The 22,106-nt window shown below is 37.9% G+C and overlaps 1 protein-coding gene across 1 annotated transcript in view; it reads right to left on the reverse strand.

The window, feature by feature from the left end:
* Nucleotides 1-1,083: 1,083 nt before the first annotated feature.
* Nucleotides 1,084-22,106, reverse strand: part of NOMO2 (NODAL modulator 2) — a 55,223-nt gene continuing 34,200 nt past the window's right edge. The window contains exons 23-31 of the mRNA XM_069085299.1: nt 15,912-16,025; nt 15,170-15,297; nt 14,404-14,545; nt 12,604-12,687; nt 7,712-7,822; nt 6,203-6,304; nt 3,649-3,768; nt 1,876-1,968; nt 1,084-1,602 (exon numbers count right to left, since the gene is read on the reverse strand). Coding sequence (XP_068941400.1) covers nt 1,471-1,602; nt 1,876-1,968; nt 3,649-3,768; nt 6,203-6,304; nt 7,712-7,822; nt 12,604-12,687; nt 14,404-14,545; nt 15,170-15,297; nt 15,912-16,025 — 1,026 coding nt within the window. The 3' untranslated portion in view covers nt 1,084-1,470. The remainder of the gene's footprint in view (nt 1,603-1,875; nt 1,969-3,648; nt 3,769-6,202; nt 6,305-7,711; nt 7,823-12,603; nt 12,688-14,403; nt 14,546-15,169; nt 15,298-15,911; nt 16,026-22,106) is intronic.

Here is a 22,106-nt window from a genome sequence, read left to right on the forward strand (position 1 = left end):
AATAAAAAGAAGCATTCACAACTGGACTTGAGACTCAGAAGATCCGTATATGAATCCTGGCTCTGACATTTACTAAGCTGCGTGACTGAGGTCATCAATTCCTTGAGTCTTGTTTCTCATCCACAAAATAAAGGCAATAATATTTGTACTACCAACCTCAAGGAGTTACTACTAGGAAAATGCTTTGTAAACCTTAAAGTGCAACCTAAGTGTGAGAAAGTGTTATCTATAATCATTATCTCTAATTATGTCTTGCTTCTGACAAGACGATCAAAGGATTCCTGCATGGAAATTGTAAAACCCAAGGCAGAAAGTCTTTACATCTGATTCAGTTCAACTTTCAAACTAAAATGCCACATCTCTTGCTTTTAAAAGAGCGTGTTATTTTTTTTTAATAAAAGTCTATTACAATTTCCAGTCATTCAAAAGTTGACCACTGCCACTCAATGGTCATATCAGGAACTGCAAAGATCTCATTGACATTTAACTTGTATCTTTCCAAGCTCTGACCTTTACACCATGTCAATAAAAAGCACCATTAACATTTAAAAGTAATGTTTCTGGGCATCTATATGAAGCAATACTAAAAAAAAACATTCTCAGAAATGGGACGTGTATTGCATCTATCCCAAGATTTTCAATATAAAATTCATAATCTTCTAAGAGGCAAAAAGCAGGCAACAATGTAAAACCAGCTAAGAGCTGGCAACAACTTAAGTAGACTTACTTAACAGGCAGCAAACTCCTTAATTCTATGCTATTTGCCACTGACTCACATACTATATTTAACTTTACTTTTCTGGATTTCATTCTCCTATTAGGGTTGTGCTTAAAACAACTTAACTATTAGCCAAGAAAAATGAGACCAATGCTATTAATTTCAGAACTTAAAATTCCTGTGCACATCCTATACAGTATTATCGAAATCATATTTTAGATTAAATGGAATATATGAGTCCAGATTCACTATTTTCCCGAAATAAACACAACTTTCCGGAACTGGATATAGACTATTTCTTAAACAGGTCCCAAATGTAAAATAAAATCAGAAAAAAAATAACCCCCCCAAAAAATATTACATGCTTAAAGAAACTGAGAATCTTGTTTATTGGACTGGAACTCCTCTTGCAAATTAATGCCGAGTTAAGAGGTACATTCTCACATCACCAGCAGAGCTTAAAATATTTCCATGACAAAAAATAAATTATCTTCAATTCCAAAATATGTGCTCAGCAGAGTGAGAGGGGGTCCGTTCATGTGACTCTATCTGAAAACAGTAGGGGTCATAGGGAATTGAAAGAGAAAGTACAACTGTACTGAGAGAGGGCTGTGGAATAAACAGAAATTTCTCTGCAGTTTTCTGCAATCCATCTTTTATCCAATCCACTGTCCAACCAGAGGCCTCGCTTCCAAAGAGCCCCAGCCTCCAGCCTGGTCTAGGGTCCAAGTCTAGGTAACATGTCTTTCTCTTCACGTCCGACGAGTCTTCTGCTTCTTTGCCTGCCTCTTCACCTCCTCTGGGGCACCAATGTCAGAGGCAGTTTGACCAAGGGCTCGTACTCCCTGTAGTCGGCTTGACAATTGCAACAACAAAGGAATGAGCTAGAGGAAACAGAAGAGGATGAGAATACAAAACCTAAAAGGAGCCTGAATTCTTCAGCCACAATCAGATTTAGTAACACACATTCACAAACCACAGATACACACAAGCACCTCCCTTCTTCTAGAACCGGAGGGCTATCGGGTACTTCCACTTACTCAGGATGAGCCTTCTTTAGCTGACATTTCCAAAGCAACTGAGGAAGACAGCTCTCCTTGACTCAAACCTCTAGTCTATCACACTTAACTATTCTTGATGAATTAAAGAATTCCTACCTTATCATGATTATAACCTGCTAGCAACAGAAGCAATGTCAGGGGCAATGCGATGTAAGATCCTTGGGCAATATCTTGTTCAGGTAACTTCCTCTGAAAACATCAAAACATCAAGAGAAAAGTTCATTACTAAATTATCCATGATACCATACACATTTACTTTGCACCTATAGGCAATGTGATGTGCCTTAAAGTCAAGAAGGCCTGGGTCCAAGTCCTGATTCTGATATATCCTGTTTGTGTGACCCTGGACAAGTCACTTAACTTCTCAGAGCTGTAGGCAGCTCTCTAAAACTGTAAGTTGTAGAGAAGGTGCCAATCTGCATTGGTAAAGGGCATTTCCTCACCCATGAGTTCCCTATTTTCTAATGAAATCACAGTTCCCGTCCCTGTCCCTCCAAGAGATTCAAGCTACATAGAGAGTGTCTAAAAAGTCTTGGTGTAATTTTAATCTTTAATAATTTAAAACTTCACTAAGTCTTATGGAATATCCTGTATAGACATTGTCTATCAATATTTACCGAAATGGCCAAGGGAAAAACATTTCTAACCCCATTTTACAGAAAGAAAAAATGAGTTCCAGATAAATGAGCTGACTTTTCCCAAAAGCACATATGAAAAAAGGACAAGGCCCAAAAATTTAGTTTTCTATGTCCCAATGCTAAGAAATTTGTATTTATAGCAGCTATGATGGTTAGTATAGACCATGCTACCTGCATTAAATATAATCAAATGAATGAATAAAAAGAAGTTATGATAATGCCCTGGTTAGTGTTACATACTTGCTGATTTTAAGAAGGGCTCAACAGATCAACACATATGCTGCCTTTGCCTAATTAGTGTAATAGAGAAATCTAGTTACTAAGTCTATCACTCCTATAGACAGTCCTTGCTTGACTCACCTTTCCAGCTTTGCAAAAGTGATGCATTATAAGCTGGGTTTGACTGTGGGGCCATCACCAAAAGGCATCTCTATTTACCTGACACTAGCTCCCTAAGTGTCCCAGTTCCAAAGATTATTCTGCTTCAGCTCTGTTGGCAAGGAAGCACATGGACACATCTACATCCTTAATCCACCAGTGCCACTTCACATAGCCCCTCTCATTTCACCAAAGGGTTGGATGTTCACCAAGGCAGAGACAAAGAATTCATCTAAATGATCATCTCTGGCGTTTTCTAACATTGCAGGGGCTGAAAGGAATGTTAGCCATTTCATCCCTGTGTCACCTAAAATATGATTTCCAAAATCCCAGAATTTGAGGCTCTGCTTTCACATCATACAACTGCATAGGTCCATTCACTTTACAAGTTGGGAACCTGAACAGACTCTCTCCTACTCAGTCAAGGAGAGTACTAGACTTGGGGTCAGGAGAGCCCTGGGTTCAAATCTCACTTCTGATGCTTATTGGCTGCAAGTTATTTAACTTCTGTGGATCCGAGTTTCCTCATGTGTAAAATAAGGACAATAACCACCATATTACCTATAATACCACAGCTGTTGGGAGATTCAAAAGAGATAATATATGTAAACTGCTTTGCAAAGCTTAAAGTATTACATATAAATATTAGCTACTACCTGAAAGGCAGGATAACATAGTGGTATCAAACTCAAAGAAAAGGTGCTAGGAAGTATATTGACTTAGAAAACAACAAATTAATAAACAAAAAACCCCACAACCATCACTTGGCTTAAGGAATCTATGTTAAACAGCTAAAGTCTCTACATTTTCACATATTTTTCTTTCCCATTAAAAAAATTCCCCTTTTACTTACTGTAGGATTAAAAATCAAAGTAATATGTTTGTGATATCCAATGGCAGTGAAAGAAACCTGAGGCAAGGTGTAGTCATACTGGGATTTGGATAGTGTAGAGTCCAGTAATACAACGTAATTCTGTGCATTAAAAAATAAAAGGAAGAAATCCACCATCAATAACTACAGACAGGATTAAACCAACATGAAAAGATTGCTCCAAATAGCTAAAAAGGGAAATGAAAATCAAAACAACTCTTGAGACTTTACTTCACACTCAGCAAATTAGTAAATATGGCAAAATATTGGAATACTTAATGTTGGGGGTACTACAAGAAGACAGGCACATTAACACACTATTGACTGAATTGCAAACTGGTGTAACTGTTCTGAAAAGTAATGTGGAATTGCACTTAAAAAGTGGAAGAGGAGAGAGGGAAAAGGGGTAAGGAGGAAGGAGATTCAAATGTCCAAATCCTGTAACCCAGAGATTCCACTGCTAAGTATATACTGTAAAGGGATAAAAGACAGAAAGATTTCATCTACACCAAAATATTCACAGCAGAATCTTTAGTAAAGAAGTGGAAGCAAAGTCAACTTGAGAAAGGCTAAAAGGATTCTGAGACATACATTTTACATATTATATTTATCTGTGTTGTAAAAATATCACGAATAGGGGCAGCTAGGTGGTGCAGTGAATAGAGCACCAGCCCTGGAGTCAGGAGGACCTGGGTTCGATTCCGGCCTCAGACACTTCACACACACACACACACACACACACACACACACACACACACACTAACCATGTGACCTTGGGCAAGTCACTTAACACCAAATGCCTTCCCAAAAGCAAAAAAAAAAATTTTTTTTAATATATATCATGAATATGATGAATACAGAGAAGTAAGAGAAATTTTAGGTGAAATGATGCAAGGTGAAGCAAGCGTAATGAGGAAAACAAATACACAAAATGACTACAATAATGTAAATGGAAAGAACAACAATACAACACTCAAAACTGAATTAAAATGACCAAAATCAACTCCAAAGAAGAGCTATACAAAGGCATCTCCCTCCCACTTCCTTGCAGAAGCAGAAGAGCACAAGTGTGCACTTCCCCTATAAATGGCAGACCTTCCTGATATGCTGGTTAGTTTTGCTGAAAATGTTTTCCCCTCTTTTTTTATTCATTGTAATGAGGTACAGTTCTGGGAGAGTACTTCATTGGAAAACAGGTGATGTTAAAAAAAAAGATACCAACAAAATTTATTTAAAACAAAGGAACACTTTTTTTTTAAATAAAGTGAATTCAACATTTTTATAAAATTTTATTTTAAAAACATTGTTCCAAACTGTATTTCCACTAGAGTCACAGTTCTCTAACACTTTCAGTTATCTGTGCTTGTTTTATTTTGGCATATCCTTGTTCTGCAGGGCTAGGCCCATCCTTGTGCCAGCCTTTCTTTCCCTCGTGGATAACATCTCTATCTTCTTTTCAAGAACCTTTCTGGGTATGGATTCTAGTTTCAGGGGGCAGGGTTAGCAAACAACAGTAGCCCCTCCACTACCTTCAGTCTCTCTGGAGCACAGTTATGAGAGAGATATCACAGGGGTAGAAGAAATGGAAGTGGAGGGCTCTGGCCACAGAGTGCAGTGGCCAATCTAGGGCTCATCCTCTTCTCCTTTTCCTCAAACTGCTTTGCTCAAAACATTTTTGGAACTTTTCTTTGAGAACTGTTATTGGAGCCTATAGCAAATTTTCATGAACATCCTTAACAGAGGCCAAATGTCCAAAAAGGGTAGATTTAATTTTTTTCTAAGCCAATGTTTTAAAGCAATGGCAGTAGTGCTGGAATAAGCAGAATCCCAAGGGCACTAACTTAAGATAAATTTACTTAAAAAAGATAAATTTACTTAAAATACATAAACTCTGAAATCCTTTTTTTTTAAACCAGGGGTAGGGAACCTTCGGCCTCAAGGCCATAAATGGCTTTCTCGGTCCTCAAGTGAGGCCCTTTGACTGAATCCAAACTTCACAGAATAAATTCCCTTTGGATTTGTTTGGATGCAATCAAAGGGCCACATTTGGGGACCTAGAAGGCCACATGTGGCCTCGAGACTGTAGGTTCCCCATTCCTGTAACCATCAAATTACTTTTTAGAGCTATACTTCATATAGAAAAATTACTATATTAGCCCACAGAATATTGTGGCAGCTTAGATTTGGGGAATAGCCAAGAAATTTGACCTTATCAAGTAGAAATCATTGTCTCCATCAATTGAGACTCTTCAAAGAGATCTCAGGATATGAGTCTATACCATTAAAATGATCCAAAAAATCCTTGAAGTTTGTCCTCTCAATCCCCAAAACAGGTGGTCTATTTCTTATTAGATACAATATTAACAAGATAATCCAAACCCTCTTGACCAACAGAGCATCAGTAATCCTTTGGTTATTCCTTTGGCAAAGAAATGGGAGACTACGCCCATAAATTTTTGTATTTCATGCTCATATTTTTTTTTAGTAGAGGGGAAACAAGAACAAAAGCAAAAACTAAAAGCAAGTAATCTGTTACCTCTCCATCTCTAAGTAATGGTGGGAAATGGAAGAAGAGAGATTGGCCCAAAGAGACTGTCTGAATTGGATTGTCGAGGTTTTCACTTTTGTAAAGCTTTACCTGTGAAAGAGAGTAAATACAATAAGGGATCAAAGAAGGAAAGCATTTCAGAGTGCTTTTGAATCCAGAAAAGGACTCACATTTTGGACATCCTGGGAATATCTTAATTCTTTTTTTTTTGGCCTTTTTTTTGGGAGGGCAGTTGGGGTTAAGTGACTTGCCCAAGGTCACACGGCTAATTTTTGTGTAAAGTGCCTGAAGACAGATCCAAACCCAGGTCCTCCTGACTCCAGGGCCAGGGCTCTATTCACTGTGCCACCTAGCCACCCCTAATATCTTAATTATTAAGAGAAGGGATTCTTTAAAAGTGTAGTTATTTGAATAAGAAAATGCCCAGGTCTGGCAATTTATTTACAAATACCCTCATTAATCAATCATCTGAGGCCCTGACAAAGTAGGATTCATAAAAATTTAAGACTTCCTTAATCTCTTTGCTTCAAAATTATGTTCCACCTAAAACCTAAAAAAGTACTTCTATCCTGCATTTAGCTCCCTCTGTTGCCTCAAGAAGCACTTTAGTGGGATTTTTAAAAATACCATTAATTTTCCTCAGGCTAAAGGACCCACTTTCTGTCCTCCTAACTGCAAGCAAAGGAGCGAAAGAGTTGTGTACAGTCTTGGCAGATGCTAAGCACTGCGAAGGCTCTAGCCTATACTTATCCAATGACAAGGCCAGCATCATACCTCCTATGAGCCTAAATTGCCAGCTTTCCATCGTTTTATGAAAGACAGATGGTCAGCAGAATTAAATCTCAAAACTCCTTTCAAATCATTCTGAATTTGAAGTACAATTATAAAATTGCAAAAACACTAAATGAATACCTCCCCAAGAACATTAAATGAAAAGAACCTTTTAGCAAAAAGTTAAGTGAGCAAATGGTATTAAATCATCTTATCACTGGCCTTTTGCTTTAACCCCAGGCTATATTGATCATTCATCAGCTTTCCTCTACAATCTGCACAAAGATTAACTGTAGACAAATGTGGTCATCCAAGATCAGATCAGTTTTATTTTTAAAAATTCAGTAACTAGGGGCGGCTAGGTGGTGCAGTGAGTAAAGCACCAGCCCTGGAGTCAGGAAGACCTGAATTTGGTTCCAGCCTCAGACACTTAATACCCACACACAAAAAAACAGCTGTGTAACCTTGGGCAAGTTACTTAACCCCAACTGCCCATCAAATAATTTGGCAAAAAAAAAAAAATCAGTAACTGCCTATATTATTTCTGACAGTGTTGTAATCAAACTTATTAAAATCCTAACTACTGCCATACTTTACATCAATTTCTCAAATCAATTTAGGAACATACTTAGTACTTTAGCAATAGTCTGCTGCTTACCGTGGCTCCCACTCATCTTAAAGTCAAAGAAAACCAAATTTATATTAAAAACATAGACTTACGCTTACCCATAACGAAGGAAGATACTCAGAGGAAGTGATCACATTTCCACTTAAATCAAATTGGTTAATCTGCCGGAAAGCTATGATATTTACATCATCAATATCAGAATTACCAACCTAAAATATATTAAAGAATAAATGCACAGTACTAAGAATAAATAAAATAACTTTTTCTAGTTATGTGAATTTTTAAAATTTACTTTATATCAAAATAGCTGCTTATGCTAATGGAGCTGAACAGACTTATTTACGGATCTAAAGAAAACTACCATTCCCCTCAAAAATATCTGAGTATAAAACACTACCTGAACTTGTCATCAGCCACCACAGTCCTTTTCAAATCAGAGTATCACATGCTACTTTTGCTACCTTAGACTCTATCTAGAGAATAACAAGTACAAAATGTATATCTAACCAAGTGTAATGGTAAGGGGAATTTGAAGATCTTCCCTGCCCCTTAATAAGCCTAAGGGAATTTGAAGATCTTCCCTGCTTTGAAGATATGCCCCCCAATAGGCTGAAGGTAGGCTAAATATGGTGGAGGAGTCTGCTAAAGGGTGGAGCAGAGCACACAGGAAGCTGGGAGTCAGAGTAACTAGACTAAAGGGAGGAGAGGATGAATCCGAGGGAGACAGTTAGGTTAGTGAGCTGGTTTTGGGGAAGACTAAAGGATGCTGTGGCTCTCTGTGCTGTTATGGCTTATTAACTTCTTTGCTACTATGATGGGATTGGCTTACTGATTTGGGGATTTGTTGTTCTGGTGTCTGGATAAACGTTTTGCTTCTGTCTTCTATACGAAGAGTCAGTTATATTTTGTGATTAAGCACCACGCAGGCATATTTATAGTGACCACTGGTGCTGTGAATATTGCATTGGCACTACACTGGCAACCAGGGATCACGAAATATCAGCCCTCTGTTTGGAGGCAGAAGGGATTTAGAAGAACAAATGGCTATCCCAGGATGGGAGAGTTTACCTTATTCCTCCCTAGCAAGAGAGTGGTCTAAAAGTACAGGACTCTATGAAAACTGAGAACTGAGGTTATAAAAGGGAGAACCTAGAGATTAAGAAACATGTTTGCAAAGAATACCAATAAAACCAAGGAGAGAATTAAAGACAGTGTATAGGAGGCACTGGGTTTTATTAACAGGTTACCATATTACACATAAGAACGGCTAGGTTGGAGGGAGCAGAGGACGTATCCAAGGGAGACAGTTAGGCTTTTGAGTAAATGTTAGTTTATGGGAAGGCTGAAGGATGCTGTGGCTCCCTGTGCTGTTATGTCTTATTAACTTCTTTGCTGCTATGATGGAATTGGCTTTCTAGTATCTGAATAAATGTTTTGTTTCCATCTTCTATATGGAGAATATTTTGGGACTGGGTACTATGCAGACATATTTATAGTGACCGTTGCCGCTGGGAATATTGCATTGGCACTATACCAAGTCAGTTACTTTTCTCTTAACAATGCCCCCAGACCTAGCAAATTAGGTTTATGGGGGGAGGGGTAGCAGAAGGCACAAATTAGAGGAGGAATGTCCCACATGAAAATCCTGGTCTGCTTTCTGCTGAATTTAATATATACTTCCTTACTTTGACAATTTAGTTTGAATAATGACCTTCACTGCAAAAAGAATATCCATCTAACAGAAGGCTAATTAACCTTCTGGAAGTCAAGAGATAAGTGAGAAGTTCATTTGGATAAGGGAAAATTGGGTAACAACAATGAAGTAATCCTTTACCATTTAAACCAATGTTCTCTTTCATGTCCTTTATCTGAAAAGTTCCATAAGCACATACCCTAAGTTCCCTGAGGAACTTAAAAGCTTGAGGAAGAACAAGGAACCAACTGTTTAAATTTCTTGTCAAAATGAATTGTTCTAATGATGCTAATATTATACTTTTTCATCCTATATTATAAAGAAATATTATCCTAAGAGAATCTTTTATTAAGATCTGAAGTTCTGGGGGTGGAGCCAAGATGGCAGCACAGAAGCAGGAAAATTCTGTGTGCTCCCCCCATAACCACCTCAAATACCTATAAAAAATGACTCACAAACTTTAGGGATAAAGAACCCACAAAGTGACAGAGAAAAACAAATCTCCCACTGAAGGCAGCCTGGCAGGCAGGGTCCATTGCAGCGCACTGGGAGCAGAGTCCACCCTGGCATGAGTCCACGATTTTAGCCCCAGCCACAACCAGCCACAGCTGAAGGGACTTTAGGAGAGTAGATCACCAGTAGCAGTGGCAGTTTCCAGAATTATCAACCCATAAATGCCAAAGACAAAGTGAGAAGTCAGTGTGGAACTTTGTGGGAACAGGGGGTACAGGGGTGTGGTCCAGCCTCTGCCCCCGAGGGAGAAGAGGCTGGGGCACGACCGCCACCACCATATGGCTGTTTAAGAGCTTCTGGCCTGAAGATTGTAGAGGCACCAAGAGACCAGTCTGAGGGGTAATCGCTCTTGCTTTAACCTGCTTGGATCTGGACTGTGGTCTAGCGTTGGAGGTCCTGGGGTTTGTGATCAGGTGCCAGAACCTGTGAAGGCTTCAGAAAGGACACCCAATTAATAGCTCCGGCAGGTGAGAAAACTCCAGTGATTTGGGACAAAGCTATCCTCTCTGGAAGCAGAGTTCTATTGTGGCAAAAAGCTCAAAAGTCAAGTAAGTGAGTGGCAACATGAGCAAGCAAAGACTGACTTTAGATTCCAATTTTGAGGACAAAAAGGATCAAAGCATGGAACAGGAGGAAGACAACAAAGTCAGAACACCTGTACCAAAAGCCTGCAAGAAAAATTTTAACTGCTTACAGGCCATGGGGGAGTTCAAGAAAGATTTTGAAAATCAAATAAGAGAAGTGGAGGAAAAATTGGGAAGAGAAATGCAAATAATGCAAGAAAATCATGTAAAGAGAGTCAACAACCTGACTGAAGAAAATAATACCTTAAAAACAAACTAACTCAAATGGCAAAAGAGGCTCAAAAAGTCAATGAATGAGGAGAAGAATGCCTTAAAAAGCTGAATTTGACAGATGGAAAAAGAATCTCAAAAGCTCACTGAAGAGAATCATTCCTTCAGAATTAGACTGGAGCAAATGGAAGCTAGTGACTTTATGAGAAATCAAGATACTATTAAACAGATCCAAACAAATGAAAAAATAGGTGTGAAATATCCATTGGAAAAACCACTGGCCTGGAAAATAGATCCAGGAGAGATAATTTAAAAATTATTGGACTACCTGAAAGCCATGATCAAAAAAAGGACCTAGAAATCATCCTTCAAGAAATTCTCAAGGAAAATTGCCCTGATGTTTTAGAACCACAGGGCAAAATAGAGGTTGAAAGAATCCACTGATCACCTCCTGATAAAGATACCAAAAAAAAAACTCCTAGGAATGTTATAGCCAGGTTCTGGAGTTCCCAGATCAAGGAGAAAATATTACAAGCAGCCAAGAAAAAACAATTTGAATATTGTGGAAACACAATCAGGATAACATAGGATCTGCCAGCTTCTACACTGAGGGATCAAAGGGCTTGGAATATGACATTCCAAAAGTCAAAGGAGCTTGGATTAAAACCAAGAATCACCTACCCAGCAAAACTGAGTATCATGTTTCAGGGGGAAATATGGTCACTCAATGAAATAGAGGACTTTCAAGAATTCTTGATGAAAAAATCAGAGTTGAACAGAAAATTTGTCATTCAGAGATACAAGAAGCAAGAGAAGCATGAGAAGGTAAACAGGGAAAAGAAACTTATCAAAGTTGAACTACCATGCCTACATGGTAAAACAATAATTGTAATTTATGAAACTTTTCTCAGTATGAGAATAGTTGAAGGGAATATAAATGTGTTTGTGTATATATAAGTGTATATGTATATATATATATATATATACATATGTCTATAGAGGAGGGTATATGGGCATATGAGTACATATGTGAGTATGTATATGTATGTACCGGTATACATAGACAGAGGGCATAGGACGAATTGAATAGGAAGGGAAGATACTTAAAAGGTAAAATTGAGAGGTAAGAGAGAAATATAATGAGAGAAGATGGGGGAGACAGAACAGGGTAAATTACGTCATATAGAAGAGGCAAGGGAAAACTGTTTCAATGGAGGGGAAGAACAGGAAGGCAAAAGGGAATGGGTCAACCTTACTCTCATTGAATTTGGCTTAGGGAGGGAATGACATACCCACTAAATAGGGTATCTCGCCCTATAGGAAAATAGGGGAGAAGGGGATGAGAGAAAGTTAGAAGCACACACTTTTGAAAAGGGACAGGGTCAAAGTAGGAAATAGAACAAGTGGGAGACAGGGAAGGATGGAGGGAAATATAGTCAGTCTTTCACAATATATCCACTATGGAAATGTTTTGCCTAGTTACACATGTACAACCTATATGGAATTGCTTAACTTCCCAGTAAGGGTAGGTGATGAGGGAGGAAGGGAAAGAATCTGGAATGCAAAGTTTTAAAATCAAATGTTAAAAAAAAAATTATATGTATACACACACACTTTTTTTTTTTACAAGCAACTGGGATACATGATATACAGGCACTGGGGTATAGAGATCCATCTTGCCCTACTGGAAAGTTGGAAGGGGGATGGGAGAGAATATCGGAGGGAGCAGATTGGGGGAGGGGGTATACAGTGGGATTGCTGTTTTGGGGTGGTGGGTAGGGGAAAGATGGCAAGAAAATTTGTAACTCAAAATCTTGTGAAAATGATTGATATAAACTACAAATAAACATAAAATTTAATTTAAGGCAAAAAAACAACAACAAAACAAAGATTTAAAGTTCCTCAACTGAGTGAAATGCAGGTAGCTGATTCAATATTTTAGAATATAAGCTAATCATTAAAAGATTCATTGCAGAGTTAAATGCCTTACCTCAATTACTCGATGCTGGGGGAGGGCTCTTTCAATATGTTCATTACCTTCTACCTTGAGCTGGACATGGTATACACATCCAGGCTGAAAATAAAACCAATGATAAATCCTGAAAAAGTTCATTACATGCAGTGTTTTCTGGCCTTAACCAAGAAGGTATTATTTCTCCCCTAACACATAAAATCTGTTAAACTTCTATCGAGAGGTACTATGGTAGAGTGGAAAGACCATTCAACATGCAATCTAATCCCAGATCTGAAATTTACTAGCTAGGTGACTTTGGGAAAGTTATTTAACCTTTTTGGGAATAATGCTTGAATTGACTGCTTCACACAGTTGTTGTGATGAAAGTACTTTGTAAACTTTAAAAAGCATTATATAAATCTGAATTATTATCATTAGCAAAGTTACCTTAAAACCAACCATGGGACTAATCAATTTCTGATCACCAGTTAAACATTTTGTGGTTCACCTAGGATCTGAAGCAATCTCATTTCAAAGTGTTATTTGTATCTTTGAACAAAAAAATTCTGAAACATTATGAGTTTGATAAAGATGAAAGCTACACAGTTAAGAGTAGTGAATTTGTTCAACCATTCTGGAAAGCAACTTGGAATTATGCTTTTAAAAATGGTTCAAATTCTATACCCTATGACCCAGATGTAACTGCTAGAAGCAAAAGGGTTCAAAGACAGAAACAAAAGCCACAGATAGGTAAATAGATAGATAGATAATAAGACATTCATAGCTACATTTTGCGTAGTAGCAAAAACCTGGAAATAAAGTAGATGCCCATCAACTGGGGAATGTTAAACCAACTATAGAACATAAATACAAAGTGATAATACTATGCTCCAAGAAATAATAAAAAAGAATTGAGAGAAACATGGAAACATTTACATAAACTGATACAGAGTGAAGTAAGCAGAATCAGGAAAACAATATACAAAATAACTTCAATATAAATTTTTTTAAAAGCTAGAAAAACATGCAATTATAATCTCCCTTCATTGCAGAGATGAGTATCACAGGTACAGAATATTGTGTATATTCTCAAAAATAGTCAACGTATTGATTGATTTTTTCCTCTTTCTTTTTCAATGGGATAGCTCACTGGGTAAAGAAGGGATGTATTCAGACATGAAGATGATGTTAAAAACAAAAGATATTGATATTTTCTAAGATACTATTACAAAACCGGGGTGGAACAGATGGTACACCTTATCATTTCCATGCTTGGAGAACACACCAAGTGCCCTCGCCCAGACTCAAAACCTATGGCAGAACATATATTCTTAGCAATACTGTCTAACTGTGCAAAGTTAACTTCCAGGCTTTGACAAAAGGAATGCCTCATAAAAAGACTCAACAACAAAAACTTAATTCTGTTCAAAACTCTGTGTCACAATCTCTTGTGGAGTTTTTGAACAATGTATCTCTATTCATCATAATTTTGGATGACATAGCAAACCTGAAGTTGTGATTCTTTTTTCTTTCTAAGTGTTTTATTGATGCCATTTTTTAAAATTATAACTGTCACTTCCCAATGGTTCCCCACATGGCACTTCCAATGGAAGAACCCTTCTTTATAAACAAGTAAGTGTAGTTAAGACAAATCCACACACTGGCCAAATCAGAAAATAAATGCCTCATTCCACATCTGGGACACACAAAGTCTTTTGAGAGGTGGGATGCATATCAAGCATCAAAGAAAACATTTAGCAAAATATCGAACCACCTCACTAAATAATATAATGCAAAGAAATACAGAAAGTATAATAAAGAAGTTTTGATTCTTACCAATAATCCTCGAAGTCTGAATTTTCCCTCTTCATCAGTTGCAGTATCCTCCCCATAAATACTGCAATCACCCTGCCCTACTGCTTCCACAGCAACTCCTTGTTCTGGCTCCCCATTTAGAGAAGAAATTGTACCATAGCAACTTAGAGAGAACAGGAGGAAGAAAGAAAGGAACATGTGAGCATCCCATAGTGTTCTACAGCAGATAAAGGATTTCAGGCAAAATGACTTGCATGTGATAACAGATAAAATGAGCATAAAATTTACAGAACAAAACAGTACAAACTACTCAGCTTCCAACAATCCTAGCAAATTTGATTGTGGTCTACTTCTAAATATTTCCTTGTACTGATCACTGTACCTCATAATCAATTTTTATTTTTAGACATTTTTCCAAAGCCCCTGAAAAATTTTTCTTCAGATAATGAAATATTTAAGAAAGCAAAAACTAATTAATTTCAACTTTCCAAAACCACATTTTCTCAAGAAAATATTCAATTTTCCAACTCATATACACATAGCTCTATTCAAAGCACTATTTAATTCAAGCCAACCAATCTGAAAGAGGCTATTCTAGGACAAATCTAGTCAAAAAATAATTTTTTCAACTCAAAATGTTTTCCTCTTCCTCTAAAAAAAAAAAACCACTGACAGAAATAAGTGAAGATGCTCAATGCCTGCTTTTCACAGGACATAGCTCTAACTCAGATCCCACAGTTCAGCTGTCATGTTCAGAGTTCTGTCTGTGAGACCCAGGGACAATTACCTATAAGCTGTTCTGTAACCAGTAATGGCGATCTTCAGATTCTGCCCTTCTTGTACTTCAATCATTTGTGAGGAAGGCTCAAAACGAAACTCCTTCATCATGGGTTTAAAGTAATATTGCCCTGGGCTCTGCCAAGAAACAACCAAAAATGTGAGGTTTGTGCTAAAGCATTTTCAACCCAGTGAGAATGAATAAAACTGCAGTCAGCAGGTCAGAACTACCACTAATATGGCTCTCCTGGCTCTTAACAGGCTAAGAAAGATCATCCCTATCCTATTCTGTGGACAGTTACTCTCCTCCATAGGACTGACATGATAGCTATTAATGTAAACTCTGAGAATATACTAGTGACTCATCTGAGTGCTGTTTTTCCAATATGTGGTACATGTTCCAGAAAAAAAACACAAAAAATAACTGCCTTACAATACTCAAGATCATAAACACTGCAATCCTGCTGTGAAACAATGGGAAATATGCAGGAGTTGTGGCCAGGGTGACTAATTACAACATCTTTGTGACAGGTGGAAGGCAAGAAAATGCAATGATTGTGTAGAGAGAAACATGAATCAGCAGATGAAGTCCTGGTACTAACAATGTTCTAATTGGATTTAGTCTCCAGAGGATCTGAAACACTACGAGTTCGTTTTCCTTCTCATATTTACAAGATAAATACAAAGAATGTATACTCCATCCTGCCCTCTCCTACAGGCAAACAGCAGCAAATTATAAATGAATACACTACCAAGTTTGAAAAGGTCAGCATCCCATTGTCCTGAGTCAGAAGATTGGAACGGAACACACCCCCACTGAGGGATAAGAGGACTCCAGCAAGTGGTTGGTCATCTTCAGATTTTATCTGTCATAATAAAGTAACATCAAAGTAATGCTATTTCATAATAACTATAAATGACTTTCTTTTTTATTATTATTTTTTTCGTTTTCAGGATTCATTTACACAAGATTTTGACTTACAAATCTTCTCCCCATCTCTCCCCCACCCCCACCCTAAGAGGGCAAGCATACTGATTACCCTTTCCCCAGTCTACCCTCTCATATTCCCACCTATCCCCCCCCACCCACTTTCTTGTAGTACAAGATGGATTTCTGTACATCTTTTTCCCGGTTACATGTCAAAACAATTTTTAACATTTGTTTTTAAAATTCTAAGTTCCAGATTCTCTCCCTTCTTCCCTCCACCCCCACCCCCACTCATGAATGACTTTCTTGGTGAAAATGGAGAGAAATAGATGGGGAAAAGCATTGTTCAGGTAGAAGCAAAGGTCAAAGGTTAAGAGCATCTGATTATTCTGAAAATATGTAACATATTATAATAATTGAGATAACATATGTAAAGAACTTTGCAAACCTTAAAGTGCTATATCAATGTATTATTCTTAATATTATAATTGCTGCTGTGCGATCATTATCCCTGAGTGAGTCAGTTGGTCAAAAAATACTTATTATATTTTCACTGTGTACTAGGAACTGCCAAGGGCTGAGGATACAAGGAAAGACAAAAAGTGGTTCCTGCCCTCAGAGTTCTCGCATTGAAACGGGGCACACAGGAAAAAAAGGAGATATGTACAAGGCATGTCAGGAGTAGAGAGAAAGCAATCTCAGAAGAGAAGGCCCTGATTGCTGAGGGCACTGGGTAGGATTTGATGTAAGACTTGAAGGAAGCCTGGGAAATTAAGAGGCTGTCACATGGAGAACATGCTCCTAATCATGAATAATTACAAAAAATGAAAATTAAAACAACTCCACCAAGGATCTCCCTGTAGTTCTTTAAGTCCCGATTAAAATCTCATCTTTTACTAGAAGCCTTCCCCATACCTCTTAATTCCTGTGCCTTCTCTCTGTTGGTTTTCTTCTATTTAACCTATGAGAGCTTGCTTTGTATATATTTGTTTACATGTTATCTTCCCCCATTAGACTGTAAGCTCCTCCTGGGCAGGGACTATCCTCTACCTCTTTCTGTATCCCCAGTGCTTAGCATCGTGCCTGGCACGTACTAGGCACTTAATAGATATTACTGACTGATCTTGAGGCTCCCCTTCACATCCATCAGAATGTCAAACTGGGGGCGGCCAGGTGGCTCAGCGAGTAAAAGCACCAGCTCCAGAGTCGGGATGACCTGGGGATCAAATCTGGGCTCAGATACTTAGCACCACACCCAGAAATAACTGGCTGTGTAACCTTGAGCAAGTTAACCCCGATCACTTAAAAAAAAAAGTGTCAAACTGGACAAAAAATGAAAATGACAAATGCATATTAATGTGCTGTGTAGAGCTCTGAAATGGTTCAGCCATTCTAAAAAAGCAATTTGGAACTAGGCTCAACAAATACTACACTGTGCATAATGTCCTTTGACCCATAATGACACTGCTAGGTGTATATTCCCAAAAAGATCAAAGAAAGAAGAAAAGGGTCTGAATCTACAAAAATATTTATAACAGTTCTTTTTCTGGTGGCAAAGAACTGAAAGCTGAGGGAGTGCCTATCAATCAGGGAATGGCTAATACAAACTATGGTAAATGAATACAATGGAATTCTATTGTACCATAAAAATGGCGAAAGGGACAGTTTCAGAGAACCCAGGAAAACTTGTATGAACTGATGCAGAATGAAGTAACCAGAACAATTTATTCAATCACAAAATCATAAAGACAAACAATTCTGAAAGACTTGACACTTCTGATCAATGCAATGACCAACCACAATTCCAAAAGATCAATGATGAAGAATGCTACCCACCTCCTAATCAGGAGACAGATTCAGAGAGCAAGATAACACAGAATTTTAGGGTTTTGTTTTTCTTCTTTCCCCAACTGTGGGGTTTGAAGTGTGAGGGAGAAAGAATATTCTGGTCACTGAAAAAAGCAATATTGGACCATGTCTTTACCCACTTCACAAATAAATGAAAGAGGTAGAGAATATAAGGTCTTAGTATGCCTATTTCTTGATTATGAAAAAGAATTTGATTCAGTTGAAGAAAACAGTTTTCCATACTCTTTTACAAAGTGTCTCCAATCTGTAAATCATAATTATTTAAGAGTTCTTGTAAAACATCACTACAGAAATAAACCTTTTCAATGATGATTCTCTGAAGAAAAAAAATAGCTGAAGCATAGTTATTCATCACTGTGACAGGGAAAAGGGAAGGAAACAAGCATTTATTAAGCACCTATGTGCCAGACACTATGCTAAATGCTTGACAAATATTATCTCACTTGGTCTTCACAACACCCCTGGGAGGTAAATGCCATTATTCTTTGCATTTTGCACATGATGAAATTAAGGTAGACAAAGGTTAAGTGTCTTACAAGTGTCTGAGATCACATCTGAACTCAGGTCTTCCTAACTCCAGGCCCAGAGTCCAGGTTAACAAAGGATTCCCTGTGCTCAGTGAGGTCCTATGGATACTCCTGTCTATGAATAACACCGTGCCTCAAGCCCCAGAACACTGCAAAGACTCTTGTAAGAATGCTGTTTATCACTCCATCCAAATAGGAAAGGCCAAGTGGTTGAAGAATATATATTGCCCAAATTTCAATACACTTTCGAAGACAGAAACCCTATAAAGTTTATCTTACAGCAAGCATATATGAGACAGATGGTACATATGGAAAACACTGGGTACAAAGTTGAAGAACAGGATAAAAAGCAGGCTAGACTGCTCTCAGGAAAACACAAAGCTCTTTTAATGACCTCAAGCTTCCCATGAAAGCAAAACCCTGTCTTTTGAAAATGAACTTCTACTGGGGTTGATGTTTGGCAGCAAAATGTGAGATACAACTACCTCTAAAAACCTGAAAACGTGCAGCATCTGGTAAGACATATGATGGACTGCTCAATCAACAAGTACTTATTAAGTGTCTACTATGCGATAGGTGCTGTGCTAGATGCTGGAAATACAAGTAGAAAGAATGAAATAATACATACTCTGGATGGCTATGAGTAGACTGAAACATAAAAACAATAGGAAATGAAAAAGGGTAATAAAATTCACCAATAAAAAAATTGTAGAATCACTGGCAGCTATAGAAGTTTTCAGACTTTTCAACCCACAAACACCAAGAACAGCATGAAAAATGGGGGAACTCTGTGGGACCTGGGTGAGAGAGGAGCTCAGTCTGGTCCCAAACTTGGGAAGGCAGAGGTGGTGGCAGCAGTGGCGGCAGCAACAGCAGCAGCAGTGGCTGCTTCTGGAGCTCTGGGTCCACAGACAGTGGGGGAATCCCATGGCTGATATAAAATCCCAAAAGCCCGAGACAGTATACTCACTCCCACCCCCACAAGAAGCAGAGTCCCTGCCTTGACAGGGAGTTAGAAAATCAAGTGTTTCGCTGGGAAGATGAGTAAACAACATAAAAAAAGCCAGACTACAGTATCTTAAGTAAAACTGGTGACAAAGAAGATCAAAACATATAACCAGAAGAAGACAACAAAGTCCAAGTCTCTGCATCAAAAGCCTCTAAGAAAAATATGAATTGGTCGCAGGTCATGGAGGAGCTCAAAAAGGATTTTGAAAATTAAAAGTAGAGGAAAAATTGGCAAGAGAAATGAGATTGATACAAGAAAATCAGGAAAAACAAATCAACAGCTTGCTAAAGGACACACAAAATAATACTAAAAAAATAACATTTTAAAAAACAGACTAATCCAAATGGCAAAAGAGATCCAAAAAACCAATGAGGAGAAGAATGTCTTAAAAAGCAGAATTGGTCAAATGGAAAAGGAGGTCCAAAAAGCTCACTGAAGAAAATAATTCCGTAAAATTAGAATAGAGCAAATGGATGACTTCATGAGTAATCAAGATATTATAACACAGAACCAAAAGAATGGAAAAATAGAAGACAATATGAAATATCTTACTGGAAAAACCCTGAAAGCCATGATAAAAAAAAAAAAGAGCCCAGACATCATATCAAGGAAAACTGCCCTGATATTCTAGAAACAGAGGGGAAAACTTCGAAAGAATGTACCAATTGCCTCTTGAAAGAGATTCCAAAAGGAAAACTCCTAGGAACATTGTAGTCAAATTCCAGAGTTCCCAGGTCAAGGAGAAAATATTGCAAGTAGCCAGAAAGAAACAATTTGAGTATGGTGGAAATACAATCAGGATAACACAATATCTAGCAGTTTCTACATTAAGGGATACAAAGGGCTTGGAATATGATATTCCAGAGGTCAGAGGAGCTAGGATTAAAACCAAAAATCACCTACCCAGCAAAACTGAGTATAATACTTCAATGGAAAAAATGGATATTCAATGAAATAGAGGACTTTCAAGCATTCTTGATGAAAACACAGAGCTGAACAGAAAACCTGACTTTCAAATACAAGACTCAAGAGAAGTATGGAAGGGTAAACAGGAAAGAGAAATTGTAAGGCACTTATTAAAGTTGAACTGTTTACATTCCTACATGGAAAGATGATATTTGGAACTCATGAGACCTTTCTCAGTATTAGGGTAGTTGGAGGAAATATAGCTAGCTAGCTAGACAGACAGATAGATAGATGGATGGCACAGGGTGAGTTGAATATGAAGGGATGACATCTAAAAAATAAAATTAAGGGGTGAGAAAGGAATATATTGGGAAAAAGAGAAAGGGAGAGAGAGAATGGGGTAAATCATCTCACATAAAAGAGGCAAGTAAAAGGTCACAATGGAGGGGAAGAGGGGGGAGGTGAGAGGGAATGAGTGAACCTTATTCTCATCGAATTTGACTTAAAGAGGGAATAACATACATACTCAATTGGGTATCTTACCCTACAGGAAAGTAAGGGGGAAGGGAATAAGTAAGGGGAGTGGGGGTTGGAGAGGGGGGTGAGGAAGGGATGATAGAAGAGAGGGCAGATGGGGGAGGGGTGGTCAGAAACAAACACTTCTGAAAAGGGACAGGGTCAAAGAAGAAAATAGAATAAGTAGGGAGGGGAAGGATAGGATGGAGGGAAATATAGTTAGTCATTAGCAACATGACCATTATGGAAGTGTTTTGCATAACTATATATGTATAACCTATATTGAATTGCTTGCCTTTTCAGTGAGGGTTGGTGGAAAGGGAAGAAGGGAGAGAATTTGGAACTCAAAATTTTAAAAAGAAATGTTAAAAAAAATGGTTTTTACATGCAAGTGGGAAATAAGATATATAGGCAATGGGGAATAGAAATCTATCTTGCCCTATAAGAAATTAAGTGGGAAAGGGATAGGGGGCAGAGTGATAAAAGAAAGGGCACACTGGGGGAAGGGGTAATCAGAATGCATGCCATCTTGGGGTGGGAGGGAAGGGAGAGATGGATAGAAAATTTAAAACTCAAAAGCTTGTGGAAATGAATGTTAAAACTAAAAATAAATTATTTAATTTCAAAAAAATTTGTACAGGGGCAGCTAGGTGGCGCAGTGAATAGAGCACTGGCCCTGGAGTCAGGAGGACCTGATTCAAATCTGGCCTCAAACACTTTAACACTTACTAGCCATGTGACTTTGGGCAAGTCACTTAACCCCAATTGCCCTGCCTTTCCCCCTCCAAAAAGCAAAAACAAAAACAAATAAAAATTTGTACAATAAGAAGAAAAGATGAACTGATCATATGACAAGAAAGACAGATTAGAGATGAATAGCCAGAGTGTTCCATATGTCAAAAGAAGGTGAGGAAACTCTCTACCATGTTGGGTGGACTCTGGGGCAAACTTTGGGGAGGCATAGAGAAGAATCACTCAAATAGACAAATTATAACCCGCTTTATGGACAAGACTACATGCATTTGATTATCTGATATTTTCTTAAGCATATGCTATAAAACATAATATGGTTGTTTCATAGCTTTAGATACAAAAAGAAATGCACCCTCACTCAGAGATCTCCAGATTCAACACAAAGGACAATTTGTTTTAAATACCATATTTTATCAAAATGACAATTTAAATGGCAAGA

The sequence above is a fragment of the Petaurus breviceps genome, unplaced genomic scaffold (genome assembly GCF_028583685.1).
Source record: "Petaurus breviceps papuanus isolate PSGF00001 unplaced genomic scaffold, PetGlider_PUasm1.0 175, whole genome shotgun sequence".
In the NCBI taxonomy this organism is placed as follows: domain Eukaryota; kingdom Metazoa; phylum Chordata; class Mammalia; order Diprotodontia; family Petauridae; genus Petaurus; species Petaurus breviceps.